The 27,188-nt window shown below is 46.5% G+C and overlaps 3 protein-coding genes across 6 annotated transcripts in view; 2 read left to right on the forward strand and 1 right to left on the reverse strand.

Annotated features, from left to right (window-relative positions):
- Positions 1-3,052: 3,052 nt before the first annotated feature.
- STOX1 (storkhead box 1) overlaps positions 3,053-27,188 on the forward strand; it is a 44,766-nt gene continuing 20,630 nt past the window's right edge. For 2 of the 4 annotated variants that reach the window (XM_064374209.1, XM_064374210.1), the window contains exon 1: positions 3,053-3,454. In XM_064374209.1, the coding sequence (XP_064230279.1) occupies positions 3,145-3,454 (310 nt within the window). In that variant the 5' untranslated portion in view covers positions 3,053-3,144. The remainder of the gene's footprint in view (positions 3,455-27,188) is intronic. The other 2 variants (XM_064374207.1, XM_064374208.1) reach the window with 1 other exon arrangement.
- Positions 4,891-5,808, reverse strand: LOC105716696 (trafficking protein particle complex subunit 4-like). The gene has a single exon (XM_064373680.1). It carries the CDS (start codon positions 5,804-5,806, stop codon positions 5,147-5,149), a length of 660 nt encoding a protein of 219 aa, XP_064229750.1. The 5' UTR covers positions 5,807-5,808; the 3' UTR covers positions 4,891-5,146.
- LOC105716697 (ubiquitin-conjugating enzyme E2 N-like) lies at positions 12,547-13,651 on the forward strand. Its single transcript, XM_021672805.2, has one exon. It carries the CDS (start codon positions 12,583-12,585, stop codon positions 13,039-13,041), a length of 459 nt encoding a protein of 152 aa, XP_021528480.2. The 5' UTR covers positions 12,547-12,582; the 3' UTR covers positions 13,042-13,651.

Consider the following 27,188-nt stretch of genomic DNA (forward strand, 5'->3'; position numbering starts at 1 on the left):
ATATGTAAAATTCCTTAGTACAGTTCTAGGCTCAAAGTGAGCTGAGATTAAATGGAAATTATCACCAACCTTATTATGATGGGAAAGACGCTGTACTAGATGCTACAGATACAGAGCCCAAAGTCACAATTCTCCAGCATGGGGACACAGGAAGGCCACCCTTGATCCAGCAAGATGAGAGCCATGATAGAACCCAGAAGAAGAGAAGCTTTACCCCTATTGAGAGTATATAGGCACAGGAGTTCACTGCCTTTGTCCTCTGGGCTGTATCCATCCATCCATCCATCTCAGAATCAGAATTCAGATGTAAGATGGTGGTCTCAGGTTCATATACTTAATTGAATTGAAAGTGAAGTCAGACTTGTCATGGGGAAGGCTTACTTGGCAGTTGGCTGATACATTTCTTACTACATTTGTGACTGGGAAACACTTTTTTTTTTTTTTTTTGAGACAGAGTCTTGCTCTGTGAGACTCCAGGCTGGCGTGCAATGGTGTGATCTCAGCTCACTGCAACTCTGCCTCCCTGGTTCAAGCGATTCTCCTGCCTCAGCCTCCCAAGTAGCTGGGATTACAGGTATGCGCCATCATGCCCAGCTAAATTTTGTATTTTTAGTAGAGACGGGGTTTCACCATGCTGTTCAGGCTGGTCTTGAACTCCTGACTTGTGATCCACCCACCTCAGCCTCCCAAATTGTTGGGGTTACAGGAGTGAGCCACTGAGCCTGGCCAGGGAAACACTTCTTAATCCAATTAGCTGCAATTTCCTCAACTGTAAAAACAAAACAGCACAACCAGGGATAATAATAATAGTAAACACAGTCAGCAGGCATGGTGGCTTATGCCTGTAATTCCAGCACTTCAGGAGGCCAAGGTGGGTAGACTGCACGAGCCCAGGAGTTAGAGACCAGCCTGGGCAACATGGTGAAACCTCATCTCTACCAAAAATACAAATATTAGCCAGGTGTGGTGGCGCGCACCTGTGGTCCCTGCTACTCAGGAGGCTGAGGTGGGAGGGTCACTTGAGCCCAGAGGACCAGGCTGCCGAGAGCTTCGCCACTGTACTCCAGCGTAGGTGACACAGTGACACCTTTTCTCAAAAAAAAAAAAGTAGACAGAGTCGTGAAATTAATGCCCCCAACATATAGTGTTCAATAAATGTTATCTATTGTTATTATCTCTTATTTTGAGCTTACTGGGGGCAGCGTATAAATTATCTCCATTATTATGGTTGTTATTGAGGACTGATGAGCTGAGGGAGTGGGAAGTCTGGAATGACTCCTAGGTTTTGCCAAGCACCTCTGTTCCTTCGCAGTACTGTGTTCTGGTACCAAGCACAATGCTCTTCCTCCTTTTCTTCTTTTCCTTTTTTTCCTAGAAGGAGTCTTGCTCTGTCACCTAGGCTGGAGTGCAGTGGCACCATCTCGGCTCACAGCAACCTCCGCCTCCTGGGTTCAAGCAATTCTCCTGCCTCAGCCTCCTGAGTAGCTAGGGTTACAGGCGTGAGCCACCACACTCGGCTAATTTTTGTATTTTTAATAGAGACGGGATATCATCATGTTGGTCAGGCTGGTCTCTTACTCCTGACCTGGTGATCTGCCTGTGTCAGCCTCCCAAAATGCTGGGATTACAGGTGTGAGCCACCGCACCTGGCCCCTTCCTCTTCTTTTACCATGACGTATTTTCTTTTCTTTTTTTTTGAGATGGAGTCTCGCTCTGTCGCCCACGCTGGAGTACAATGCCATGGTCTCGGCTCACTACAACCTCCGCCTCCCAGGTTCAAGCGAGTCTCCTGCCTCAGCCTCCCGAGTAGCTGGGACTACAGGCACCTGCCAGCATACCCGGCTAATTTTTGTATTTTTAGTAGAGACAGGGTTTCACCATGTTGGCCAGGTTGGCCTCGAACTCACGACCTCGTGATCTGCCTGCTTCGACCTCCCAAAGTGCTGGAGGCGTGAGCCACTGCTCCTGCTCCCAGGATGTATTTTCAAATGTGTTTTTTTCTCAAGGAGCCCTTCTGCTGGGCCTCAGTCTGGGTCCCTTAGCACCTGAATTGGCCCTCACTGCTTTGAGGCACCAACCAGACTCTGCCGCTACAGATCACAAGATCTCCCTCTGCCCCGGGTGCTTCTAGGGCAGGACAGTGTCTCTTTTCAGAATGTCCACATCTAACCCAGGGCTGAATCCTGCAATATAACCAACGCGCCTCACCAATCAGGGTGGCACCTCTCCAACACTGCTTCCCTCAGCGCTTGAGAATATGGGCTATCCCCTGGACGGGACCAGATCCTAGAACTTCATAAAGTCATGGATGACAGGGTCCTCAGTTTATTATCCTGTAAAATAGCTGGGACATTTCTGAGGCCCAGAGAAGGGAAATAAGTTGCATGAACAGGTTAGGAGCAGGCCAGGTGCTGTGGCGGGCACCTGTAGTCCTAACTCGGGAGGCTGAGACGAGAGGATCGCTCGAGCCCAGAACTCGTTGAATAGCCACTGCAGTCCAGTCTGAGCAATACAGCGAGACCCCTCCTCAAAAAGCAAAAATATTAACAAACACATAACTTAGGCACAGAACTGAGACTCAAACCTGGGTTTCCTGCCCGTCCCCCACACCTCCCAGGCCCGCGCTGACACCCTCAGGCTGTCTCTCGTGGCCGCAAACTTGGAACTGCCCCAAAGCCAGGACGAAGACGTCTCCCAGACCTGGGGACTCCGGGCCCTGCAGTTTGCACGGCGCATGGAGGCAGCCAGGCTCTCCAGGGAGCTGCGGGGCGCCCCGGGACTTGGAAAAGCCCCAGAGCGCGCCCCTGGGGGAAGGGGAACTCGGGACCTCGAGGCGGCTGGAAGTCGCGGACTCCCTCGACTCCCTGACTCCCTCGCCAGGGTCAGGGGCCGAGTTGCGGCTCGGGTGTGGAGCACAAAGCCGAACGCTGGGCGCTGGAAACCCCTCCAGTGCGCTCGGCCGGACAGCGAGGAGGCCGCCCCACCCCCAGCCTGCCAGGCTCAGTCGGCCCCGCCCCTTGGAGCTCCGTTCCCCCGGCAGCCGGCGCCGCGCGCAGTGGGCCGATCCTCCCGCCTGGCGAGCGGCGTCCCTGCTGCTGCGCTCGCCCAGACCCTGGGCTGCGGGTCGCGGCCGCCCGCGAAAGCATGGCCCGGCCGGTGCAGCTGGCGCCAGGCTCGCTGGCGCTGGTGCTGTGCCGGCTGGAGGCGCAGAAGGCCGCAGGGGCCGCGGAGGAGCCCGGCGGGCGCTCAGTGTTCCGCGCCTTCCGTCGTGCCAACGCGCGCTGCTTCTGGAACGCGCGACTGGCGCGCGCCGTCTCGCGGCTGGCCTTCCAGGGCTGGCTGCGGCGCGGGGTGCTGCTGGTGCGCGCGCCACCCGCCTGCCTGCAGGTGCTGCGCGACGCCTGGCGGCTCCGGGGGCTGCGGCCGCCGCGCGGCTTCCGCATCAGGGCGGTGGGTGAGTTCGGGGCCCGGAGGGGTGGGGCGTCCCGCGCCAGCTGTGGGCTCCTAGCTCCTCGCTACAGGGGCGAGCGCGGCCCCGGCTTCTGCCACAGAGGCGAGGCGCCGCTCTGAGGCGCGGGGGCCAAGACTTCCCGGAGACGTTCCCTCCCGCTAGGACACTGCCGCTCGAGTCCCTAAGGTGTGTCTGGCCGCTGCTAGGGCTGGCCCCGGGCTGCGTCCGTTCCACAACTCTTACAGCCGGTGGAGTGCACAGAAGGAACTTTCTACTTAGAAAAGTGATGCGCTGGATAGAGAGGCTTTGGGCTAGGGGCCATTGTGTAGGCTCCATGGGGGTGCTTAGGAAGGAAAAGTACCCCAGGGGAATGGCCAGAGTTTACCAAATCATCTGGCTGCTTTTTTTTTTTTTTAATTACAGATCCGAAGCGGATGGCATTCAGGTTTTCACGTCCTGTAGTACTGGATGGTGTGCTGGTCTTGGGTCCGGACCTAGCAGCTTTAGGGTCGTTAACTTCTTGGGGAAAACACATTTAAGTAGCGTCTCGTCCCTTTAGCTGAATAGAGAGGATTCCACCTTCCCAGTCTTTTCAGACTTAAGCCGTTTGTTAGGTTTGTTAGACAGGAGCAGCTTTTTGCCTGCATAAAATAGATTCTCATTCGAGGAACGAAACCACTGCACCCGTGAGTGGTCTCTGACTCTGGCCACTAAACCCAGGCAGGCGTGTCAGCTCCCTGTAACAGCCTGGTTCTTGTCTGCATTTATGTGAGGCTGCAGGGCCATTTGATGCTGTGTTGACAAGTCACCGGCTGTTCCACGCTTAATTTTCATACCTACCAAGGAATCCCTCTGGGTTAGTCCATAAATCATCCTCCTCTTCCATCCGAGGAGAAGGAGAAGCAAATAAAAAACATTCGTTTGGCCCGGCGCGGTGACTCACGCCTGTAATCCCAGTACTTTGAGAGGCTGAGGCAAGTGGATCACCTGAGGTCAGGAGTTAGAGACCAATCTGGCTAACATGGTGAAACTCCCTCTCTATTAAAAATACGAAAATTAGCTGGGCATGGTGGTGGGCGCCTGTAATCCCTGCTACTTGGGAGGCTGAGGCAGGAGAATTGCTTGAACCCAGGAGGCAGAGGTTGCAGTGAGCTGAGATGGTGCCGTTGTACTCCAGCCTGGGTGACGAGTGAAACTCCATGTGAAAAAGGAGAAAAAAAAAAAGAAGAAGAAGAAAGAAAAGAAAGAAAAAAGCACTTGTTTAATTCCCAAGAATTAGGAAACAGGGCAGCAAGAAGCACCTGACCAGTACTGTGTATCATCCATTCACAGATGGCGTTACCACATCCCAGCAGCCAGTGCTTTAAACCTTTGCCTCTCACCTCCATGCTGTCTGTTCCCTAGCCTCCCCACCCCACCCCCCTTTTTCTTTTTTTTTCCAAAGGAATGTTTATTACAACATTTATGGAACTTTCTCCTCCATAAATAAATCTGTACAGAGTTGGAAAATAAGACCATGATATATACAGAAGGAAAGAGCATAGTGTTAAGGCTCAGGAATCAGCACATGTCATCAGCGTCAGCATCTTCCCATCTTCAAGTGCACTAACAGGGCTGCTGGAATCTCCACCGGAGTGGAAACAGTATTCCTGTTGCGGGAACTCTCAGAATGTGGGGGTCCATCGCAGGTTCAACCTATGACCCAGGTCCAAAAGCTCCAGCCTTCTCAGCCACCTCCAGGGCTAGCTTCAAATTCTGGTCAAATAGCTCACACCTGATGGGCATTTCTAAGGAGTAGAATGGATTCTTGAGGGCAAAGTCTGAGTAGATCTCATAAATCTTTCGGAGAAGAGAATCTATTCCAGCTTGCCTAGGATCTGCTAGAACCACAAATTTGATCCCTGTCAGTGTCTGGTAGCAGTGCAATTTGAATGTATCTGTCTCCAGCATCTCAATGCCTGAGCTTCCCTGTTCAGGAGACAGCTGAGAGCCGATGGCAAAGAGCGAGTGGAACATAGAGGCCAGCATGAGCTTCTCATTAGAAGTGAGGCGGGGCCAGCCAAATCGAATGGACACCGGGAAATTAGCAGGGTTACCCAGATACTCCAGCACCTCTTTCCCATCGGCCGTGTACTTGCCATTCACGTCCATGCCATTGATGGCCAGCACTGCATGGCCCACTTGGATACCGTCCCGCTGGCCGAAAGCAACCAGCACACGCTCATCGTGTAGCTTGAGCAGCAGATCCAGCGGATAACTGAAAGTTTTCTCAGCCTCGGCCCGCGGCGCGTAGCTGCCCAGCTGGTAAATCAGGCTGCCAGCTTTGTTCACCACATACACACTAAAAATCGCCATTGCTGCTACCCCCACCCCCCCTTTTTCTTAAAAACAAAAAAAGAGCTCATTGCAAAACCACATATATACATTTCATCTCCTTTTACTTGCAGGAGTAAAGAAAATAGGTTTCTGGCTCTGAGAGCAGTGAGCCATGTAGCCAAGCCAAAATCCTGATGAGGGAAGAGGTCTTTCAGACAGGCTCAGTGAAAAACTCTTTTCAATTCTGTATCCTCAGTTTTTCTGGTTTGAATTAGTGATTACGTTCTCAGGTCCCCTCCGCCTTTCAAAGGGTGAGCATAGAATATATTGCAGAGAGGGAGTGGGATGTGAGGGGTGTCTAGACCTGGGGATGAAATAAGCGAGGGCTTGTGCTAAGTCACAGGCAGCCACTAGTGCCCCAGCAAGCAGTGATAAATGCTGGCGTCTGTGTTGGTGCTGTTGAAATACGCAGCACACAACACCTGTTGTTCCCATTCTCTTCTGCACAGTAAGTAATGCCTCGCCTCTACCTCCTGGGTTCAAGTGCTTCTCCTGTTTCAGTCTCTGGAGTAACTGGGATTATGGGCACCCGCCACCACACCCAGCTAAATTTTGTATTTTCGGTAGAGACAGGGTTTCACCATGTTGGCCAGGCTGGTCTCCTGACCTCAAGTGATCTGCCCACTTTGGTCTCCCAAAGTGCTGAGATTACAGGTGTGAGCCAGCGCCCCCAGCGATTTTTGTTTTTTTATATTTTCATTCATTTTTTTAAGCCCTGACCATGGCAAGGACAGATTTTGAAGTTTTTAACAAGTCCTGATAAGTATTTGAACATTTAGCTGGGATTTGGACAAAGCCACCCGCTAGGACATTTTGAGGAGCAAAATGGAGAAAGATTTTATTTGATGCTGAGTGATGGATACACATGGGGGACAAAGGGGTTGCTTTTGATTTGAATAGTGTTACTAATTGCTGATTTCTGGTCTAACTTGGGGTCCCTGGGTTCATATCAAAAGAGAAGAGGCAGCTCTTGGGCTACCTTAGAGTCCTGGAGGGTGGCAAAGGCAGGAGAAGCTGCTTTCCCCAAAAGGGGTTGAAAGTTTGAGTCTGCTTGTGCTCTTGTCTCTGGCAGCCCTGGCTTCCAGGAGGGCAGGGAAAGAGCTGCTGGGCTATTGCAGGTTCTTGTTTCGTTTTCACTGTTAGTTTGTGGGAAAAAGCAAAATGCTAGAAAAGGCCATAGAGTCAGTCTGGTCTCCTTGCTTTAGATTTTTTTTAAAGGCTTATTTACTGCTGCATGAAAGCGTTAGGGCATAGGAAGTATTGCTGGCCAGCTCAGGTAGAAAATGCAGGGGGAGAGGGATGGCGGTCAGCTTTATAAGTCCAGCTGTGCTGCCTTGGGTCCTTCTGGACTTAGGGACCTCTGACTCATAAGGTACGATGAGGGAGTGCCCTAGTTAAGCAAACAGAAGTGACCAAAGCCCCAGGTCCAGAGCTGAACTTAAGTCATGCAGAGGTTTATGTTTTTTCCAAGTTTTGTGCCTTTTCTCTCCCTCTTCACTCTCTCTACCTCACCTTTCCCCTGGTAAGAAAAATAGTTCCCAGGCAGAGAGTATTTCTCTAAAAAGAGAGACAGTGGATCTTTAGCTTGATTAACAAGGGGCTAACTCTGCTTCTGTGCTCCAGTCTTTAAATGTTGTATTTTTTCTTTCTTTTTTTTTTTTCAGTAGAGACGAGACCTTGCTCTGATTCCCAGGCTGGTCTCTAACTGCTGGGTCCAAGGGATCCTCCCACCTCAGCCTCCAAAAGTGCTGGGATTAACGGCACTGGCCCAAATGTTTTGTTTTTTGTTTTTCATTCGCCAGTGACATTAACAAATGAAAGAGTGAGTTCTGAAAGCTGGAGGGAGACCCTGCCTCACCAGCTGAGCAACTGGGGAAGGAGGTACTGCAGGGAGGTGGGGCACTTGTATTTGTTTGGAAGAATCTGTTGCTACTCTGAGAATACACCTAATGGGACAGGAAAGATTAAAGATTAACAGTGGGAGGCCACTTGGCCAAACAAGCTTCTTCCCTTCTCCTAAAATTTATAGCTGGGTTATCTCCACCCTGTCACCCCCAGCAGGGCCTTTCATCTTTTCTCACTGAATAAAAATGCCCCAGGCTGGGCCTGGTAACTCTTGACTCTAATGCCAGCACTTTGGGTGGCTGAGGTGAGCAGATCACTTGAGGTCAGGAGTTTGAGACCAGCCTGGCCAACATGGTGAAACCCTGTCTCTATTAAAAATAGAAAAATTAGCTAGGCGTGGTGCACGTGCCTATAATCCCAGCTACTTGGTAGGCCAAGGTAGGAGAACCTAGGAGGCAGAAATCGCAGTGAGTTGAGATTGTACCACGGCATTCCAGCCTGGACAACAGAGTGAGACTGTCTCAAAAAAAAAAAAAAAAAAGCGCCAAGTACTGGTGGCTCTTTTTAAATACTTGATTCATGAATTCATTCATGTGCCAGGTACTGTTCTAGATGCTTCTGTGTGTTTTGTTTTGTTCTGAGACAGTCCTACTCTCTCACTCAGGCTGGAATGTAGTGGTATCGTCATAGGTCACTGCAGCCTCGACCTCCTCAGTGCAAATGATCATCCTACCTCAGCCTCCTGAGTAGCTGGGACCACAGGTACATGCCACCATGCCTAGCTAATTTAAAAAAAAAATTTCAGTAGAGGCAGGTCTTCTTTGCTGTGTTGCCCAGGTTGGTCTCAGACTCCTGGGCTCAAGCAATCCTGCCTCTACAGGCATGAGCCGTTGTGCCCAGCTGCTTCTGTGTTTTAATGCATCTTTCATTCAGACTTGCTTCTGCTCAAGGGAAATAGAGTCAGCCTGTTTCTCCCATCCAGTTCATGAGGGGGTAGCTGAGTAGGAGGCCATGTTCTGGAAGCTGGCTGGTTTACACAGTCTTCTCTAGCCCACAGTGACTCCTCTGGGCACTGCAGGTTTTACCTTTAGTTAGGCAAGAGTCCTTTGTGCTTTGGAAGGTACTGAAGATCAGGCACATCAGGTTGGCCAAAGGGAAGTGATGGGAGCATCTTCTTACCTCTCCTCGTGCTCCTCCTACCTAATCCCCCAAACCCCTCTGAGCATGGCCTTCCAATCACAGAGAGATATTGAGGCAAAACTGCAAGTACTCTAGGAGTGTAGAGTGTCATGTCTGCACTAATGCTAGATATTGACCACTGTGGTCAGTGAAGAAAATCTGAGTTCAGTTTTTTGCGCTGCCACTTATTACCTGTGCATCCTTGAGCTGGTTACTTAACCCTTCTCAGCTCCATTATCTTCATGGGTACAAATGAGGACACAATAGCTCCTTTGCAGGTTGTTTTGAAGATAAGGTACCTGGGAGCCTTCAGCATGTGCCTGGTTCAGAGTCAGCATCAGGAAAACAACAAACACAAGGCAATTTCCAGCATGGAGGTAGAAGAGAACGGGTCTCTGGATTCTTGTTCTCTAGACAAGCCTGTCTCTGTTGAGGCCTGTGCAAATCATTGCTTGCCTGGCACATACTTATGTTTAAGACCTCTGTCTGTCCTGTCCTGTCCTTCCTGCTTAGTGCTGGTCAGGTCCACAGCCATGTGTTGTCCTGTGCCTCAGCCCAGGTCCCAAAGGGTGACTGGTGCTGGAGAAGCCGCCTGCACTGGGATTCCGATGCCTGAGTTTGTAACCAACCCTGCTGCTAAGTTGCTGGGAGCCGCTCAACCTATCCTCTCACTTCTCTGGGCCTCTAGTTCTATAGCTGTGAATGGCTTCCTGCTCACTTTTACTCTGTTGACTGGCTAAGCCTTCCCAAATCCTAGCTTGATCCTGGCCTCCGCTAGGTCAGCCTCCCAGTCATCTGTGTCAGGAGGCTCTGGGAAGAACAGACAGAAGCTCACACTGAAGTTGCTTAAGATATTTTCCACAAACAGGGGAAATGTACCTTCCTCTTAGCACTGCTCAGACATCTTGGTTCTCTAATATCATTTCCCCTTCACCAAGCATCTGAAGCTACACAGCTGTTGAAGCACCGACACCATGCTGGGCCTCCCTCGTGCTCACAGTCATCTGTTAGGTATGCAGTGAGGATTTACCCTGTGCCCAGCCTGATCGGTCGGTCCATACAGAAGGGCAAAAGGCTCATGCCCTGACCTTAAGGAGCTCATAGTCTAGGGACCAGATGGATGAATAAGTGCTACACAGTTATAGGGAGCAATAAAAGGATAGCTGATCAAGAATCCCATGCATATGTGTGTATGTATTCAAGGAAGACTTCCTGGAGGAAGTGACGCCTAAACTAAGATGTTACTGTAGTGAGAAGCACATTTTAAGTTGAGAGGGAGGGCATGTGTCCCAGTTGTATGACCCATATGGGGAACCGCAAGCTTCTGGGTGCAGCTGGAGCATGGAGCGGTAGGTGGGTGTTGGCACAAAGGGCTTGCAGAGGTGCTGGCATGGAATGGGCCCTGACTGCTCTTCTGATGGGTCTGGGTTTGAGCCTGAGGCCACTGAGGAGTATTATGCAACAAAGTGCATGTATGTAATTATATTTATAATCCTGTTTACATGATATACATGGTAGATACTTCCCAGCCTTAAATATGCATTATCTTCCATCAGTGGTTGCCTGGAATGGTGGCACCTCTGAAAGGTGACGTAAGCCCCATTGGCCTACCAGAGTGCCTATGGGACTTGTTCAGTGGCAGATCTGACATCTGAGAAAGACCTCAAGAGCCATGCAGGACATCTAGGATCTAATCCCTTGTCACTAAGCAGCTGAGTAAACAGCTTCTCATTCGGTCCTCTTGGGGCCATGGTGGGCTCATGTGTTGGCGAGTGTTCCGCCTGCCCTTTCTACTGCACAGATTTGGCATCGGACTCCAATAAGATATCATCTATGCAAGCACTTTGAAAAGTGCACAGTAAGAGTACCAGCATGTCTTTCCATCTATTTGTGCCTTCTTTAATTTCTTTCATCAGTGTTTTATATAGTTTTCAGTATGCCTATCTTTCACCTCCTTAGTTAAGTTTATTCCTAAGTATTTTATTCCCTTTGGTGCTGTTGTCAATGGGATTCTTTTCTTTTTTTCTTTTTTTGAGATAGGGTTTGGCTCTGTCACCCAGGCTGAAGTGCAGTGGTGTGATCATGGCTCCCTCCAGCCTCGACCTCCCAGGCTTAAGTGAGCCTCCCATCTCAGCCTCTCCAGTAGCTGCGACTACAGGCAGGTGCCACCACACCCAGCTAATTTTTGTAGTTTTAGTAGAGATGGGGTTTCACCATGTTGCCTAGGCTAGTCTTGAACTCCTGGGCTCAAGCAATCCTTCCCCCATGGCCTCTCAAAGTGATGCAATTACAGGCATGAGCTAGGATTGTTTTCTTAATTCCTTTTTGGATAGTTTATTGTTAATGTATAGAAATGCAACCAATTTTATGTATGTTCAATGCCCAGTTAATTTTTGTATGTTTAGTAGAAACAGAGTTTCACTATATTGGCCAGGCTGTTCTTGAACTCCTGACCTCATGATCCATCTGCCTCAGCCTCCCAAAGTGCTGGGATTACAAGCGTAAGCCACTGCTCCTGACTGTTTTTGCTTTTTAAATAAGTATTACTTTTAGTATCTTTTATTTTAATTTGAGTTTCGCTTGACGGGTTGCCCAGGTAACACACATAGTATGCAAGGGTATACAGGAAAAAGTCTCTCATTTTCCTACTCCAGCCACTGATTGCCTTTCTCTGGAAATGGCTGCAGCGACCAGTTTTCTAATCCTTCCATAGATAGTTTATGAACCTACAAGTAATATAGATAGACATATTTGCCTCCATTTTTACATAAATGTTAGCATATTACATATATTATTTTTCTTGGAAACAAGTTGTCTTAAAAAGTAATTTAAAAAATAAACGTGTAAGTCCAAGGAAGTTAATAGCATTGTTCTAGGGTGCAGAAACACTGGTTCTGTAGGATGTAAGTAGGGATTACATGAAAGAGAATTTCCTAGCTGAGTGTGTTTGGAAACCACGTTTAAACAGGTTTCATAAGTGCAAAGACTTTGGGAGACCTTGGTATGCTGATGGTCTGCACCCAAGAGGCAGGAGAATAATCTTAACTTTCCAGTCTTATTCTACCAGTGAAGCCCCTTTTTGCCAAGCTCCTTGTGGATAGACGTTGGAGACGTTCTTGGGAAACTCTGGGTCCCTTTGGAGTATCTTCCTGTGGAAGGAGCTGATCATCTTGTCCCATGAGCCCAGGGCCCACCTTACAGAGGGCCATGTCTCAGAGCCCCTTTGTGGAGTGGACAGAGATCAAAGTAAAAACTGCCCACAACCTCTCCCCCAGGGAGGTGTGTGTGTTGGAGGATCATGGAAAGAACACTAGACATGGAGTCTGGACCGTCTATAAGGGTGTGAAGAGTATTAACCATGTGACCTGGGGCAGTCCTCCCCTTATAAATGGCAGCCACCATGCTTGTCTTGCTCTAAAGTTGTGGCATTGGGATGCAAAAATACCCTATTTGAAGATGTTATTCCCTGACCCTCAACCCCACAATGGAGGTTTCAGGAAGGAGCAGAGTTTGGACATCCCATGGGTTTCATAGATCTTTTCATAGGCTTTTAGAGGCCACCCTGGAGGTTTAGCTAAATTCCATGCTAGTAGAAAGTCAATTTAAGATTTTACAATGTAGAGAAATCTCTAGAACAGCTAGCTTTTAATAAATGAGGAGACAGAAACTGCGTGTCAAGATCATTTGCGGGCTGGAGACGAGACCAGAGGCCGAACTCGGGTTCTGACAAGATGGCCGGGCTGCCCCGCAGGATCATCAAGGAAACCCAGCGTTTGCTGGCAGAACCAGTTCCTGGCATCAAAGCAGAACCAGATGAGAGCAACGCCCGTTATTTTCATGTGGTTATTGCTGGCCCTCAGGATTCCCCCTTTGAGGGAGGGACTTTTAAACTTGAACTATTCCTTCCAGAAGAATACCCAATGGCAGCCCCTAAAGTATGTTTCATGACCAAAATGTATCATCCTAATGTAGACAAGTTGGGAAGAATATGTTTAGATATTTTGAAAGATAAGTGGTCCCCAGCACTGCAGATCTGCACAGTTCTGCTATCAATCCCGGCCTTGTTAAGTGCTCCTAATCCAGATGATCCATTAGCAAATGATGTAGCGGAGCAGTGGAAGACCAACGAAGCCCAAGCCATAGAAACAGCTAGAGCATGGACTAGGCTCTATGCCATGAATAATATTTAAATTGATCTGATCATCAAGTGTGCATCACCTCTCCTGTTCTGCCAAGACTTCTTCCTTTTTGTTTGCATTTAATGGACGCAGTCTTAGAAACATTACAGAATAAAAAAAGCCCAGACATCTTCAGTCCTTTGGTGATTAAATGCACATTAGCAAATCTATGTCTTGTCCTGATTCACTGTCATAAAGCATGAGCAAAGGCTAGAAGTATCATCTGGATTGTTGTGAAAGGTTTAAAAGCAGCGGCACCTTCCTGCTTTTACTCATTTCCCCCATCCTGATTTAAGTATAAAGCACTGTGAATGAAGGTAGTTGTCAGGTTAGCTGCAGGGGTGTGGGTGTTTTTCTTTATTTTTTTGAGGGGGGAGGTAGTTTTATTTTAATTTTATGGGCTCCTTTCCCCCTTTTATGGTGATCTAATTGCATTGGTTAAAAGCAGCTAACCAGTTATTTAGAATATGCTCTCTAGCCAAGTCTAACTTTATTTAGACGCCAAGTCTAACTTTATTTAGATGCCAAGTCTAACTTTATTTAGACGCTGTAGATGGACAAGCTTGATTGTTTGAACCAAAATGGGAACATTAAACAAACATCACAGCCCTCACTAATAACTTTGTGACTTTGCTGTCAAGTGTAGATTTCCCACTTCAAAAAAAGCTTGTGACCATTTTGTATGGCTTGTCTGGAAACTTCTGTAAATCTTATGCTTTAGTAAAATATTTTTTGTTATTCTAAAAAAAAAATAAAAGTAGGGCCGGGCGCAGTGGCTCACGCCTGTAATCCCAGCACTTTGGGAGGCCGAGGCGGGTGGATCACGAGGTCAAGAGATCGAGACCATCCTGGTCAACATGGTGAAACCCCATCTCTACTAAAAAATACAAAAAATTAGCTGGGCACGGTGGCGCGTGCCTGTAATCCCAGCTACTCAGGAGGCTGAGGCAGGGAGAATTGCCTGAACCCAGGAGGCGGAGGTTGCGGTGAGCCGAGATCGCACCATTGCACTCCAGCCTGGGTAACAAGAGCAAAACTCCATCTCAAAAAAATAAAATAAAATAAATAAAAAAGAAATAAAAGTAAAAAAAAAAGATCATTTGCGATATTAAGCTTATTCCATGATAATGTCCTTTTTTAAAATAATGGACTGGTTTTTTTTTTAATTTTAATTTACCTTTTGAGGAAAAAGTGTGCAAAGTGATCCTTTTTTTCTTGTTGATGCAAGGTGCCGCTCTATGGCTCTGTATCATTTATTTATTTATTTATTTAGAGATGGAGTCTCGCTCTGTTGCCCAGGCTAGAGTACAGTAGCGTGATCTCGGCTCACTGTAAGCTCCGCCTCCCAGGTTCAAGCAATTCTTTGCCTCAGCCTGCCAAGTAGCTAGGATTACAGGTGCCCCACCACCACGCCCAGCTAATTTAGTAGAGACAGGGTTTCACCATCTTGACCAGGCTGGTCTTGAACTCCTGACCTCATGATGCACCTGCCTCGGCCTCCCAAAGTGTTAGGATTACAGGCATGAGCCACAGTGCCTGGCCAGCTCTGTACCATTTCTTTAGCAGTTAATTAAGGATCAGGAGGTCCCTTGTGAAATTCTTTCTAAACTAAAGCAGCCTTTGACTCCCCAAGTTTTAAGCCATCAGCTGTGGCTGTATTCATTTGATGGAAGGGAGGAATGGGGTCTGGCAACACATGGCTGACTGGTAATGGCAATTACTTATAAATTATATATTTATATTTTATATTTTTATTTTTATTTTTTCAAACAGATTCTTGCTCTGTCACCCATGCTGGAGTGCAGTGGCACAATCGTAGCTCACTGCAACCTCAAACTCCTGGACTCAAGCCATCCTCCCACCTCAGCCTCGTGAGTAGCTGGGACTGTAGGCATGGGCCACCATACCCAGCTATTTATTTTTGGTAGTGATGGGGTCTCACTATGTTGCTAAGGCTGGTCTCGAACTCCTGGTCTCATCCCATCTTGGCCTCCCAAAGTGCTGGGATTATAGGTGTGAGCCACTGTACCTGACTGAAATTTTGGTGACTATGAATAGAACTATAATAACATTTATTGACAGGTCTGTGGACATATTTTCATTTCTCTTGGGTAAATACCCAGGTGTGAATTAGAGGGCTGCTTTTCGAAATGATTATACCACTTTGTATTTGTGCCATCAATATATGAGAATTCCAGTCTAGCATTTGATATTGTCAGTATGTTATTATTTTTGTTATTGATTGATTGATTGGAGACGGAGTTTTGCTCTTGTTGCCCAGGCTGGAGTACAATGGCATGACCTTGGTTCTTTGCAACCTCTGCCTCCCAGGTTCAAGCAGTTCTCTGCCTCAGTCTCCCAAGTAGCTGGGATTACAGGTGCCCACCACCACGCCTGGCTAATTTAGTGGAGACAGAGTTTCACCATGTTGGCCAGGCTGGTCTTGAACTCCTGACTTCAGGTCATCCACCCTACTTGGCCTCCCAAAGTGCTGGGATTATGGGTGTGAGTCATCGTGCCCAGCCTATTATTTTTGACTGGACTAATTGTTGGATAGTGGTAGTTCATTGTGACTTTAATTTGTATTTCCCTAATGACAGTGAGTTGAACATCTTTTCATGTAGGCTTATTTGCCATTTCTGGATTTTTTGTTTGTTTGTTTGTTTTTAGATGGAGTGTCACACTTGTTGCCCAGGCTAGAGTGCAATGGTGTGATCTTGACTCACTGCAACTGCCGCCTCCTGGGTTCAAGCAGTCTTCCTGCCTCAGCCTCCTGAGTAGCTGGGATTACAGGTGCCTGCTACCACACCCAGCTAATTTTTGTATTTTCAGTAGAGATGGGGTTTCACTACGTTGGCCAGGATGGTCTCAAACTCCTGACCTCATGATCGTCCTGCCTCGGCCTCCCAAAGTCCTGGGATTACAGGCATGAGCCACCATGCCCAGCCACAAAAAAGACTCTTAATATGTCCTCTCATCTCCCATCAGCTGATAAACTTGGAGCCCCCCCCAACTTCAGCCCAAATAAATCAAGTCAGTTCTTGTTTTCGGAGGGACTGCCTGGAGGGAATTTTAAGTAGTCCTGCCTGCACCAATTCATCTGTCCTGCTGTGTGGACGACATCTGGAGGTGTTGTGTAAGATATTATGCGTGGACCGTATAGGAGCTGGGACCATCCACTACTGTCTGTGACCAGAGCTGTCAGTCAGAAATGGTGTACTCAGCAGTCAGTTTGAATTCAGAGTGCTCACTGCAGTGAGAAGAGCAGTCAGGAAGAGGGCACAGGGTAGCAGTTTGGGAGAGCAGGTTGGAATGCTCTCCTGGTGTTGAAGGACTTCCTCAGTTCAGCTAAAGATGGGGGTCATGTGCTGAGATTACAGATGTGAGCCACCGTACCTGGTCCTAAACTCCTTTTTTCCATTCAAAGTTTTGCGCAAACCCTAACAGTTAAATTCAGCATTTACAGGGATAAAATTGCAGCTGCAGGGAGAAGCTATTTCCTCTCTGCTGGAGGAAATGCATAAAGGGAGGCAGAATTCAGGCGACAACATGGCATATGAGAACTCTCCTTCTTCTTCTCCCTGTTTGGCTCCTGGGAGAGATTCTCCAGGACTGTTTCTGCTGCTCACAGAGGTTTCCCTCTACATTCCTCAGCATCCATCTCTCATGTGGGCACGAGGGTGCTGGTACCTGACACAACTATCAACATTTGAATCTCTCTCCTACGTTCCCCTTTCCCCTGTGTAGGGAACTAGGGCAGTACCTCCTGAGACAGGAAGATCAGCTGGGGTAGGAAGGGAACTAAGGATCAGAGGGGAACAAAAAAGTGTCTCCAAGACAATAAGTCAGACACCCTTCTTGCCACAACGTGGCCCTGCAGCCCTCATAGACCTGCTCTGGCTGTGGGAGCTCAAGAACCCTCTCCCTCTCACTGCAAGGAGACAGTGACGGTTAACTTCTCTCATCCCAGGTAAAGCCCATCTCTAAGAATTTCCAGATCCCTTCTCCTCCCACCTGGAGAGGACAGCAAAATCCAAAGGTGCCATTCTGGCAGCATTTTCCAAGCCTGTCTCCTGATCCTGGGCTACACACTTCCCAGTCCTTTCAGTAGGTCTGTGCTGGTTCTTGAGGATACTGCTCCAATCCTCCTAACCAGCTACAGGCCTCTTGTCTGTCTCTTCCAGTAAACCAGGTGACAAATAGGACCCTATCATCCTCGCTGCCATAACTGTTGGGCTTTTAATAGTCATCTTTATTAATCTTAGTTTGGACGCACACATGACGTCTTCTGCGTCAGAGGCATTTGTTATTTACTGAGTAAGAGAAAATAATATTATGTAAATAATTATAACTGCATAGGCACTCCCTGCCCCAGGTCTTACCCCAGGGTGGCATGATGAAGACCAGATGGAAAAATCGCCAGCCCTAGTGGTCAGACACTCCATAGGTGAGGGACAGAGAAAAATGGAATTTCTTGGTTTATGTGAAGGAGAAAGAGGCAACTGCTTACCTCTTCTCCTAAACGGAGGGAGGAAGCATCTTTGCTGCCTGGAGACAGAATGGGAAGGATCCTGGGTTCTCCTTCTAACCTTCTGGAATATAAATACATCTTTCCAGGAGCCATGTCAGCTCTGTTGGCTCCAATTTTTATGACCTAGGCATGTCTCCAAGGTGCTGGGCCTCATTTCCCCTTGAAATGTAAACAAACTCTCTGAGTTGGGTAAATCTTTCTGGAGTCTCTCACTATACAGATGTAAAATAGCTGAGGATCCCAAGTTTGCAGTGACGTTTATCCTGAACTCAAACCTTAAAAGACAAAGATTCTGCTTCTCTTGCTAATGACTGCTCCTTTGGGCCACATTAGCAGCAGAATGGGTGTGGAGTGGTGACCCAGCAGTCCGTGCTGCTCCAGGCTCATGAGAATTGGCTTTGCCCCCTAAGTTAGAGCTGAGGCACTGAGCACTGGGCTGCCAGGCTGGAGCCTGAGGTGGCAGTGGGAAGGGGAGGAGGCAGCCTGGGCATGAGGGTTGGTGAAGGGAGCTGCAGGTGAGAAAGCCTACATGGTAGGAGCAGGAGAACTGGCTGTGAGGCACTTGGGAGAGTGGATGTTTCATGAATAAATGGAGAATGTCAGTCTTAGGTGCCTGAAAAGGAAGAAGAAGGGGCTAGAAAAGCAATAAGGTGGGAAGCAAGTGTATTTAAAAGAGATATTGGAGCTCCTTTTCTAGACTGAAACCCGAGAGAGAGTATGAGTGGTTGTCTAGAATGGAGTTAGAAAGTTGTTGTCCGTGTGCAAGGCCCCAGGAGAGGCCAAATAGCCTGCACAGATGGACCTTGCTTGCTTTGCCTGGTCACACACACTCTGAGAAAACCTCCAGGATGTCATGGGTCAATGGTGCAGTAATGGATAGCTTAGTGTGAAGAAGGTGGTCGGCTCCTAGAAGCACAAATCGGGTGACCCTCCCCTGTAGAAATCAGAGCCGCTGACCTACAGCCTCAGTTAAGATTTCTCAGGGATTGTGAACTTTACATTTGGTTTCTAAGGCAATGGCCTTGTGAACGTATGCTGCAGTCCTGCTGAGGAGTGGTCACCTCCAGCCAGATGTAACCTGAAACCTTCCTTCTGTGCTGAAGAAAAGGGATTTCACAGACTTAAAGTTGAACAGTTTGTGTCTTTAAAATTTCTAACAGCCGGGGCCGGGCGCAGTGGCTCACGCCTGTAATCCCAGCACTTTGGGAGGCCGAGGCGGGTGGATCACGAGGTCAAGAGATCGAGACCATCCTGGTCAACATGGTGAAACCCCGTCTCTACTAAAAATATAAAAAATTAGCTGGGCATGGTGGCACGTGCCTGTAATCCCAGCTGCTCAGGAGGCTGAGGCAGGAGAATTGCCTGAACCCAGGAGGCGGAGGTTGCGGTGAGCCGAGATCGCACCATTGCACTCCAGTCTGGGTAGCAAGAGCGAAACTCCATCTCAAAAAAAAAAAAAAAAAAAGAAAATTTCTAACAGCCTAGAAATACTTCTTAGTAAAATTATATTTATATGAATTGTACCCATGAAGTGGCTTTTATCTTTTAAAAGGTAACATTTCAGAGGCCACAGAGTCTGTAATCAACTTGAAAGCAATTGGAGCATGGCAGACAGTCTGGGAGACCTGAAAGAGACCATTGATGCAGAAACTCAGTGCTGCTCTTCAGATTGGGGCACGGGCAGTTCAGAGGTTGGGAGACAGTGTGGACGATGGGGCAGAGTGGCCAAGGGGGTCAGGGAAGCACCTGAGGCTGTAGACAGTCCTCACTGGATTCTTGCCCTGGCCCTGTTTGTTATTCTGGGCTACCTGAGCCCCACCTCCATCAGTAGGAGAGAAGCAGGCAAGGCTGCAGTTTCTGTGATGCTTTTGGTAAAGAGTATGTGTATGTGTATAATCTGGGCTAAATGGTAGCACTACACATGTTTTATCTCATGATGCAAAGTGGAGCCCTATCCCAGCTCCTGTCACCACAAAACCTGGGCATCTTGGAGTGGGAAGCCTCTGCTGGGCTTTGTTACCTCCAGGCAGACCCTGCCACAGAGAACTGGACCTGGGTGGATCCAGGTTCTTTGGGGACCTATGACAACTTTCTTCAGCAAATGGAAGGGATTGCCTACTTCTGAAATATACATGATGTGGGTCATTATTTGCCCTTTAAATCCTGAACTAATCCTATGTTGATGTTAACAGTGATATGGGCTTATTGTCTCCATTTCACAAGACTTCCTATCCGAAGCGATTGAAAGGCATCCCTTTCTCAGGGCTGTAATGTAGATACCCATTTTGAGAGCAACCTGTTCTTTGAACAGCTGTGACAGTTCTTATCTTCCCCCCTGTGATTTCTACATGCTGTAAGGAAATCCTTCCTTATCCAGAAAGAGTGCCTATCACTATCTTTTCAGGACGAATTAAAAACTGGGAATCCTGGTTGAAGCTTCTGCATCTCATCTCAAAGCTTCTGCATCCCAGACTTGATGTGATGCAGGTAAAGCAACAGCAGTCCTGACACCTTTTCTGTAAATATCTATCGTGTGGCCAGCTCATGGCAGTTACCGTGCTGAAAATAAGTATTTAGTGTGAAGGTTTAATCAAGCCCTTAGTGAGACAAATGTTTGGCTCACAGCAGAAAAAATGAAGAAGGAATAATGTCTAATGTCCTTAGCTAGGTATTTTGGTTAGAGAGGTATTTTGTTGCAGTTTGTGGAAAGTCTTCTAAAAATGACTTGAACAAATGAAGGATAGATTTGTCTCACACAACAAGAAGCTTAGAAGTAGGTAGCTTGGGGTGAGCTTGGCTCAGCAAGGCTGTCTGAGATCTGGGCTCTTGATTTCTGCTTCATCTTCATAGTAGATGACCTTTTGACATCATGCTTGTCACCTCATGGTCACAAGGTGGCTGCATCCTCTGCAAGATCCAAGCAGAAAGAAAGAATCATAGATGAAGGAAGGGCCTTTAAAAAAGTTTCACTGGGGGCCAGGTGCGGTGGCTCATGCCTGTAATTCCAGCACTTCAGGAGGCTGAGGTGGGCAGGTCACAAGGTCAGGAGTTCGAGACCAGCCTGGCCAACATAGTGAAACCACCGTCCCTACTAAAAATACGAAAATTACCCAGGCATGGTGGCAGGCGCCTGTAATCCCAGCTACTTGGGAGGCTGAGGTAGGAGAATCGCTTAAACCCAGGAGGCAAAGGTTGCAGTGAGCCCAGATTGTACCACTGTACTCCAGCCTGGGTGATAGAGCAAGATTCCATCTCAAAAAAAAAAAGTCTAATTGGGCCGGGCACGGTGGGTCATGCCTGTAGTCCCAGCATTCTGGGAGGGTGAGGCAGGTGGATCACCTGAGGTCAGGAGTTTGGGACCAGTTTGACCAACATGGTGAAACCCCGTCTCTACTAAAAATACAAAAAATTAGCAGGGCATGGTGATGGGCGCCTAGAATCCCAGCTACTCCGAAGGCTGAAGCAAGAGAATAGCTTGAACCGGGGAGGCAGAGGTTACAGTGAGCTGAGTTCATGCCATTGCACTCCAGCCTGGGCAACAGAGTGAGACTCTGTCTCAAAAAATAATAAAAAAAAAAGTCTCATTGGTCTCACCTATGTCACATGTCTGCTAGTTATGAGACTGGGAAATTGAGCAGGATGCTTTCCTGCCTCCACGCTAGAGGCAGGTGAGGGAAAATTTGATTGCACATGTGTATTGAATGGGCCAACTTGTGTTGTCTGCCACCAGGGGTCACAATAAAATATCACTGAATAGGATGGGCTGCTGAGGTATGCCTTTCAGAAATGAAGTAGGGCCAGTAGTAGGCTTTGGCAGATATATTGCTTCTTTCCAGGTGAGGAGCAGGTCATGGGGACTGATGCCTGGTCAAATAAGCTATGAGAGTTGGGAAAAGAAAAGTCAGGATTTGCCAGGCATGGTGGCTCACCCCTGTAATCCCAGCACTTTGGGAGGCCGAGGTGGATGGATCACCTGAGGTCAGGAGTTTGAGACCAGCTTGACCAACAGGGAGAAAACCCATCTCTATTAAATGCAGAAAATTAGCTGGGTGTGGTGGTGGGCACCTGTAATCCCAGCTACTCGGGAGGCTGAGGCAGGAGAATCACTTGAACTGGGGAAGCGGAGGTGGCGATGAGCTGAGATCACACCATTGCACTCCAGCCTGGGCAACAAGAGTGACTGACGCTCTGTCTCAAAAAAAAAAAAAAAAAAGGGAAAAGCAGAAAGTCAGGATTAGTTAAGGATTAGTTAAGAAATCCATCCATGTGCCTAACTGGTGCTCTACAGGAGAAACTTGAAGTCCTAGTAATGACATGGAATAAGGGCTGATCAAGTTAATATCCTTAATTTGGGAAGGAAATTTAAAAAGTGCTAATATCAGTAGAAGAACTGACGTGTGTCAAATCTTATTCCAGGTATTTTCAGATCGTTTTCCTGCAGTAAGCTCTGAGCCAGATACTATTATTCATCTTGAACAGTTGAAGTCACTAATTAATACTCAAAGAGGGCACACTGACAGTAAGTGGAAGTAGAGAATGTGAGCCCAGGTCTACCTGACCAATTCCCATGGTTCCTTTATTTATCCTGTGATGCCTTAGTGGCCCAAGGCCCCACAAGGAACAGTCTGGCTCTTCTTCCTCGTGACGGTCCTGGCCCAGGCAGCCCCAGACTTCTGGGAATAGCTTTGAGGCTTGGACCCCAGGAATACTGAGTCCTAGTCCTTCCAATTACAGCCTCATGTTAGGTTAAGATTGCCTCCGACTACTGCTCTTCCATGACAGTCAAAGCCCGTTGAGGGCAAGAGCTGTGTCCTGTTTGCTGTTGTAACCTTTTTAACTGGTATATAGTAGATAAATATATGCTGGATAAGGAATAACTGAGGGACTGTGCTGTTATAATATCAATGTGCTGTGAGTGCCTAATGCTAAACCATGGTAGCCACTAATTAAGTGTTTATTAAACAGTATATATGAAGAAGGAGAATATATTTCCAGCTAATGGGATCAGAGAACTATTCATCATGATAGAGTCACTCAGCATTTGAGTCAGTCTTAAATGACAGGGAGAGGCCAATCTGAATGGAGGAAAGTCACAGCTGAAGGTACAGTACTTAACTGAAGGATAGTTCAGTACTTAGAAAAAAGGAGTCTGTTGTCAAATATGATCAGGGAACATTGGGTTAAATAAACTAGGTAGTTGTTTGTTATAGAAGTTTTCAGAAACTAAGTAGTTGTTTGTTATAGAAGTTTTCAGAGCCTTTAATAATACCACTCTGACTCCAAACAGCATTTCTCAGACATTTGGCATGGGGACCGTTTTTCTTATAGAGAGCATTTCATGGAATAAATGTTCCACAGAACACTTTTTGCGAACCACTGATCTAGTTCAGTCACCCGTGTAAGTGCAAGGGAACTGAGACCCAAAGAAGAGAGCAACTTGCTTAGGGCCACATAGCAGACTTTGGATTAGAACCCTGATACCCTGATCAGATTGCTTGGTCCCCAGTATAGGACTTGTTTGTAATGTGAGGACCATGAAAATAGAAAGGACAGCTTTAAAACAAAAAATCTAGGGAAACTTTTTAATCTTTTATCCAAATAACTACCTTGGTGTTGGAATTTTAAATTTTTATTTATTTTATATTTTTCTTTCTCTCTTAATTCCCCAAACTTGTTAAGTGCCAACTTTTTAGCTCAGTTTTGTACAGTGGTATTTTCTGTTAATCACTGTTGGCTAGACCTATTAGTCACTGTCATTGCTGTTGTGGGCTCCAGAATCTTGTGAAGAGGATTGAATCATAATCTGTCCCAGTTTTCCTGGAGGTCAAAGAAAGCATTCTCCTGCATGACCATTTTTAGGGACATATAGGGACTATAGCAGTTTACAACCTGTGCCTCTCTTGCTATTTGTATAGCTAGTTCTTGACCCCAACCTTTGTACCTGGTATGGTAAGTAGAATGGTCTACCAAAGATGCCCATGTCCTAATACCTGGAAGCTGTGAATATGTTACCTTATGTGGCAAAAGGGACTTTGCAGGTGTAATTAGGTTATGGACATTAACTTAGGGAGATTATTCTGGATTATCTGGGTGGACCTTGTCTAATCACAGGTACTCTTAAAAGAGATAAATTTTCTCTGGCAAGAAGCAGAAGCAACGCAACGGAAGCACATGTCAGAGAAAGTGTGGGCAGATTTAATTCTGTGTTTGAAGATGAAGGGGACAACATGACAGGAAATACAGGTGGCTTTAAGTTGCTGAGAGAGGCTCCATTCTGACAGTCATCGAGGAAATAGTGACCATGACCTCCATCCTCAGTCCTACAACCATAAGGAACTGAATTCTACCAAAAACCTAAATGAGAGTGAAAACATTCTACCCCTAGAGTCTCCTGATGAAGCCTAGGCTGGCCAGCACTTTGATTTTGGCTCTGACACCCAGAACTTCTGACCTATAGACTGTGAGATAATAAATTTGTGTTGTTTTAAGCCACTAAGTTTGCTGTAATTGATTTTGACAGCCATTGAAAACTAACATGACTGAGTAAAGTCATGAACATATCCAGGGTGGAAGCCTTGCAGAGAAAAAGGGTAGGATAAGGCATCTCAGAGCCTAAGGGTTTTGGGCTGAGTGTGGATTTGTGTTAATATTTTTCAAAAGCCAGCTACTTTGAGTCATTTAGCTGATTTCAGTCGGTCATTCCTGACCAAGGCTCCTTGTATCTCTATCTGCACTGAGGGTGGTGGCCATGGGGGAAGGGAGCTAGAGGCTCAAAGGGCACTCCCGGGTGGGGCCACCTGTCTTCTCTGTGTATCAAGTGTGCTATCTGGCAGCCAAATTGTGGGATCTGTTATAATTGTTCCAGGCCCTCTGAGACTCAACTGATAGTCAATATTAGTGAATATATCACTTGAAAAGGAGGCCGATAATTTACTAAATTCTGACAGGTTGAAGTGTGATAAGTAAAGAAGACATTACTAAGGACGCCTGCTGTTGAACAGCTCATCCTTCCAAGAGAAGCCTTTAGCTTTCCAGCAGAGGGCATTTCCCAGAAGGGAGCCGTTTGTCTAGGAGTCAAAAATAAACATCACCATGCTTGAGAAAGAATTCCAGCTTCCATGGCAGATAACCCGATTACCCTTAGATTTGCAGCCAGCTTCTGTCTTGGTACTCTTTTGTTTCTAAATGTGGAGGAAAATGTTTGCATTATTTTACTTTACTAAAATAAAAGGGAAACATGGAGAGGGGCTTGGTTTTGCCGGCCTGGAACCTTTCATCTTTTTGTTTCCATTTCATTTGATTTTCTGAACCTATTTGAAGTTGTAACACAATAGATCTAATTGTTTAAAGCCATCAGAGTTTTGCATAGCATCTTATCTCTGATGAGGGGCATGTTGTAATGAAATGCTTCCATTTTTTAAAGTTCAGAATTAATTTTAATGTTAAAAACATTTGGTAGAAATTCTGTACTGGATAAAAGAGCAGTTTAAAATCAAGGAAGCTTCTTGGATTACTTTGAACAAAACATCCTTTTTTTAATTAAACTTGAGTATATCTGCAGGCTGCTTTATATGCGCTCTGTTGTCATCTCTAATGCACATAGAGGATACCTTTCCCACAGTGTGATTCAATACGGGCAACCAAAAAGATGGTCTCAGATTTCATGTGTCTGGGTAATTAGCTGAGTTAGAGCAGCTCTGTTAAACCACTTGAAGGTCAATAATGCATGAATTTCTGGCAGACTGCCTAACTCTGAGTCCATAAACACACTTGTACAGGAACTAAATGTTGTTATAGTAGAGAAAAACTTGTGTTCTAAATATGAAATGAGTAATACTAGGATTAGGTTTTTCTTTTTTTTTTTTGAGATAGAGTTTTGCTCTTGTTGCCCAGGCTGGAGTGCAATGGCACAGTCTCAGCTCACTGCAGCCTCCACCTCCCAGGTTCAAGTGATTCTCCTGCCTCAGCCTCCCAAGTAACTGGGATTACAGGCACCTGCCACCATGCCCAGCTAATTTTTGTAATTTTTAATAGAGACGAGGTTTCACCATGTTGGCCAGGGTGGTCTCAAACTCCTGACCTCAGGTGATTTGACCACCTTGGCCTCCCAAAGTGCTGGGATTACTGATGTGAGCCACCACACCCAGCCTAGGATTAGTTTTTTCTAGAATTTAATTCCATGGCAAATTCATGTTTTAGTAGGGCACAAAAATGTTAGGATGTGACTGCTTTTTGGATTTTGAAAGAAAATCTTTCCTCTACTAATCGTGCAGATTAGTAGCACAATTTCTCATGGGCCTTAAAATCAGATTCAGGCACCCTGATTTAAAATGTTAGAATTTAAATTCCAAGAGCAGACCCTCTTGGAATTTGTTTTGGGTTTTTAAAAGCATAAGATTAATGTAAAATAAGCCTGATTGTTATTTTTTTCCCCTTAATGGTACAGTTTTTTTTTTTTGAGACAGAGTTTCGCTCTCGTTTCCCAGGCTGGAGTGCAATGGTGCGATCTCGGCTCACCGCAACCTCCTCCTCCTGGGTTCAGGCAATTCTCCTGCCTCAGCCCCCTGAGTATCTGGGATTACAGGCACGCACCACCATGCCCAGCTAATTTTTTGTATCTTTAGTAGAGATGGGGTTTCACCATGTTGACCAGGATGGTCTCGATCTCTTAACCTTGTGATCCACCCGCCTCGGCCTCCCAAAGTGCTGGGATTACAGGCGTGAGCCACCGCGCCCGGCCAATGGTACAGTTTTTTATTAAAACTTTAATTTTTTCCCTGAGATTTTACTGTATTGCTCAGATACCAAAATTAAAAGTTTTTTTTTTTCTTTTTTAGAGACAAGGTCTTGCTCTGTCACCCAGGCTTTAGTACAGTGGTGTCATCATAGATCACTGCAACCTTGAACTCCTAGGCTTAAGCAGTCCTTCAGCCTTGACTGCCATAACGTTGGGGTTGCATGTGTAAGCCACTGTGCCTGACCACGCTCAGATTTGATAAGGATGCTTTTACTTCTGAGACAGAGCAGGGATCCTCTTCTTAGGGGCCTGTGCCCAAACAAGAACATAATTTTTTTTTTAATCCCTAGTTTCTTTAAGAAAAATTCCAGAGAGCTAGCTAGTCCTTTCTTTTCTTAAATCCACCATGGAAAAGGTGCCATCTTGTCTTTTTGCTTTTGCGTACCTAGTCCTAAAAAGTAAATAACTTATTAAAAAAGCAATAATAGCCTAAAACAATAGCCAAAAAAGTTAGAATCCAGAGGTGTTTGGTTTCCCTATAAAAACTAAAGATAACATCTTAACATATGTCCCTGAGTTGTCTTTCAGAAACTTGGACCCTCCACTGAAGACCCTCACACAACAGATTCACTGACACATAAATTTCGATGAGAAAAAATTAAGTACTAAACTCTGACCTGCGTTCTTTGTTCTAAATTTCTTCCTAAATGAGTTGGAAGAATAATACCCCTGAGCCAGTTAACATTTTTCTTTACTGACCCCAAATTTTTAAACAAAGATTCTCTTCCTTAACCAATTACAAATAGAAAATATTTAAATGTACCTATGATCTGTAATCCCCTTCAAAAAATTCTTTTTCAATTGAAATAATGTGTAACCTCCATATATTAA

Source organism: Aotus nancymaae, unplaced genomic scaffold (assembly GCF_030222135.1).
Source record: "Aotus nancymaae isolate 86718 unplaced genomic scaffold, 86718_ANA_hifiasm-v0.15.2.pri h1tg000010l, whole genome shotgun sequence".
In the NCBI taxonomy this organism is placed as follows: Eukaryota; Metazoa; Chordata; class Mammalia; order Primates; family Aotidae; genus Aotus; species Aotus nancymaae.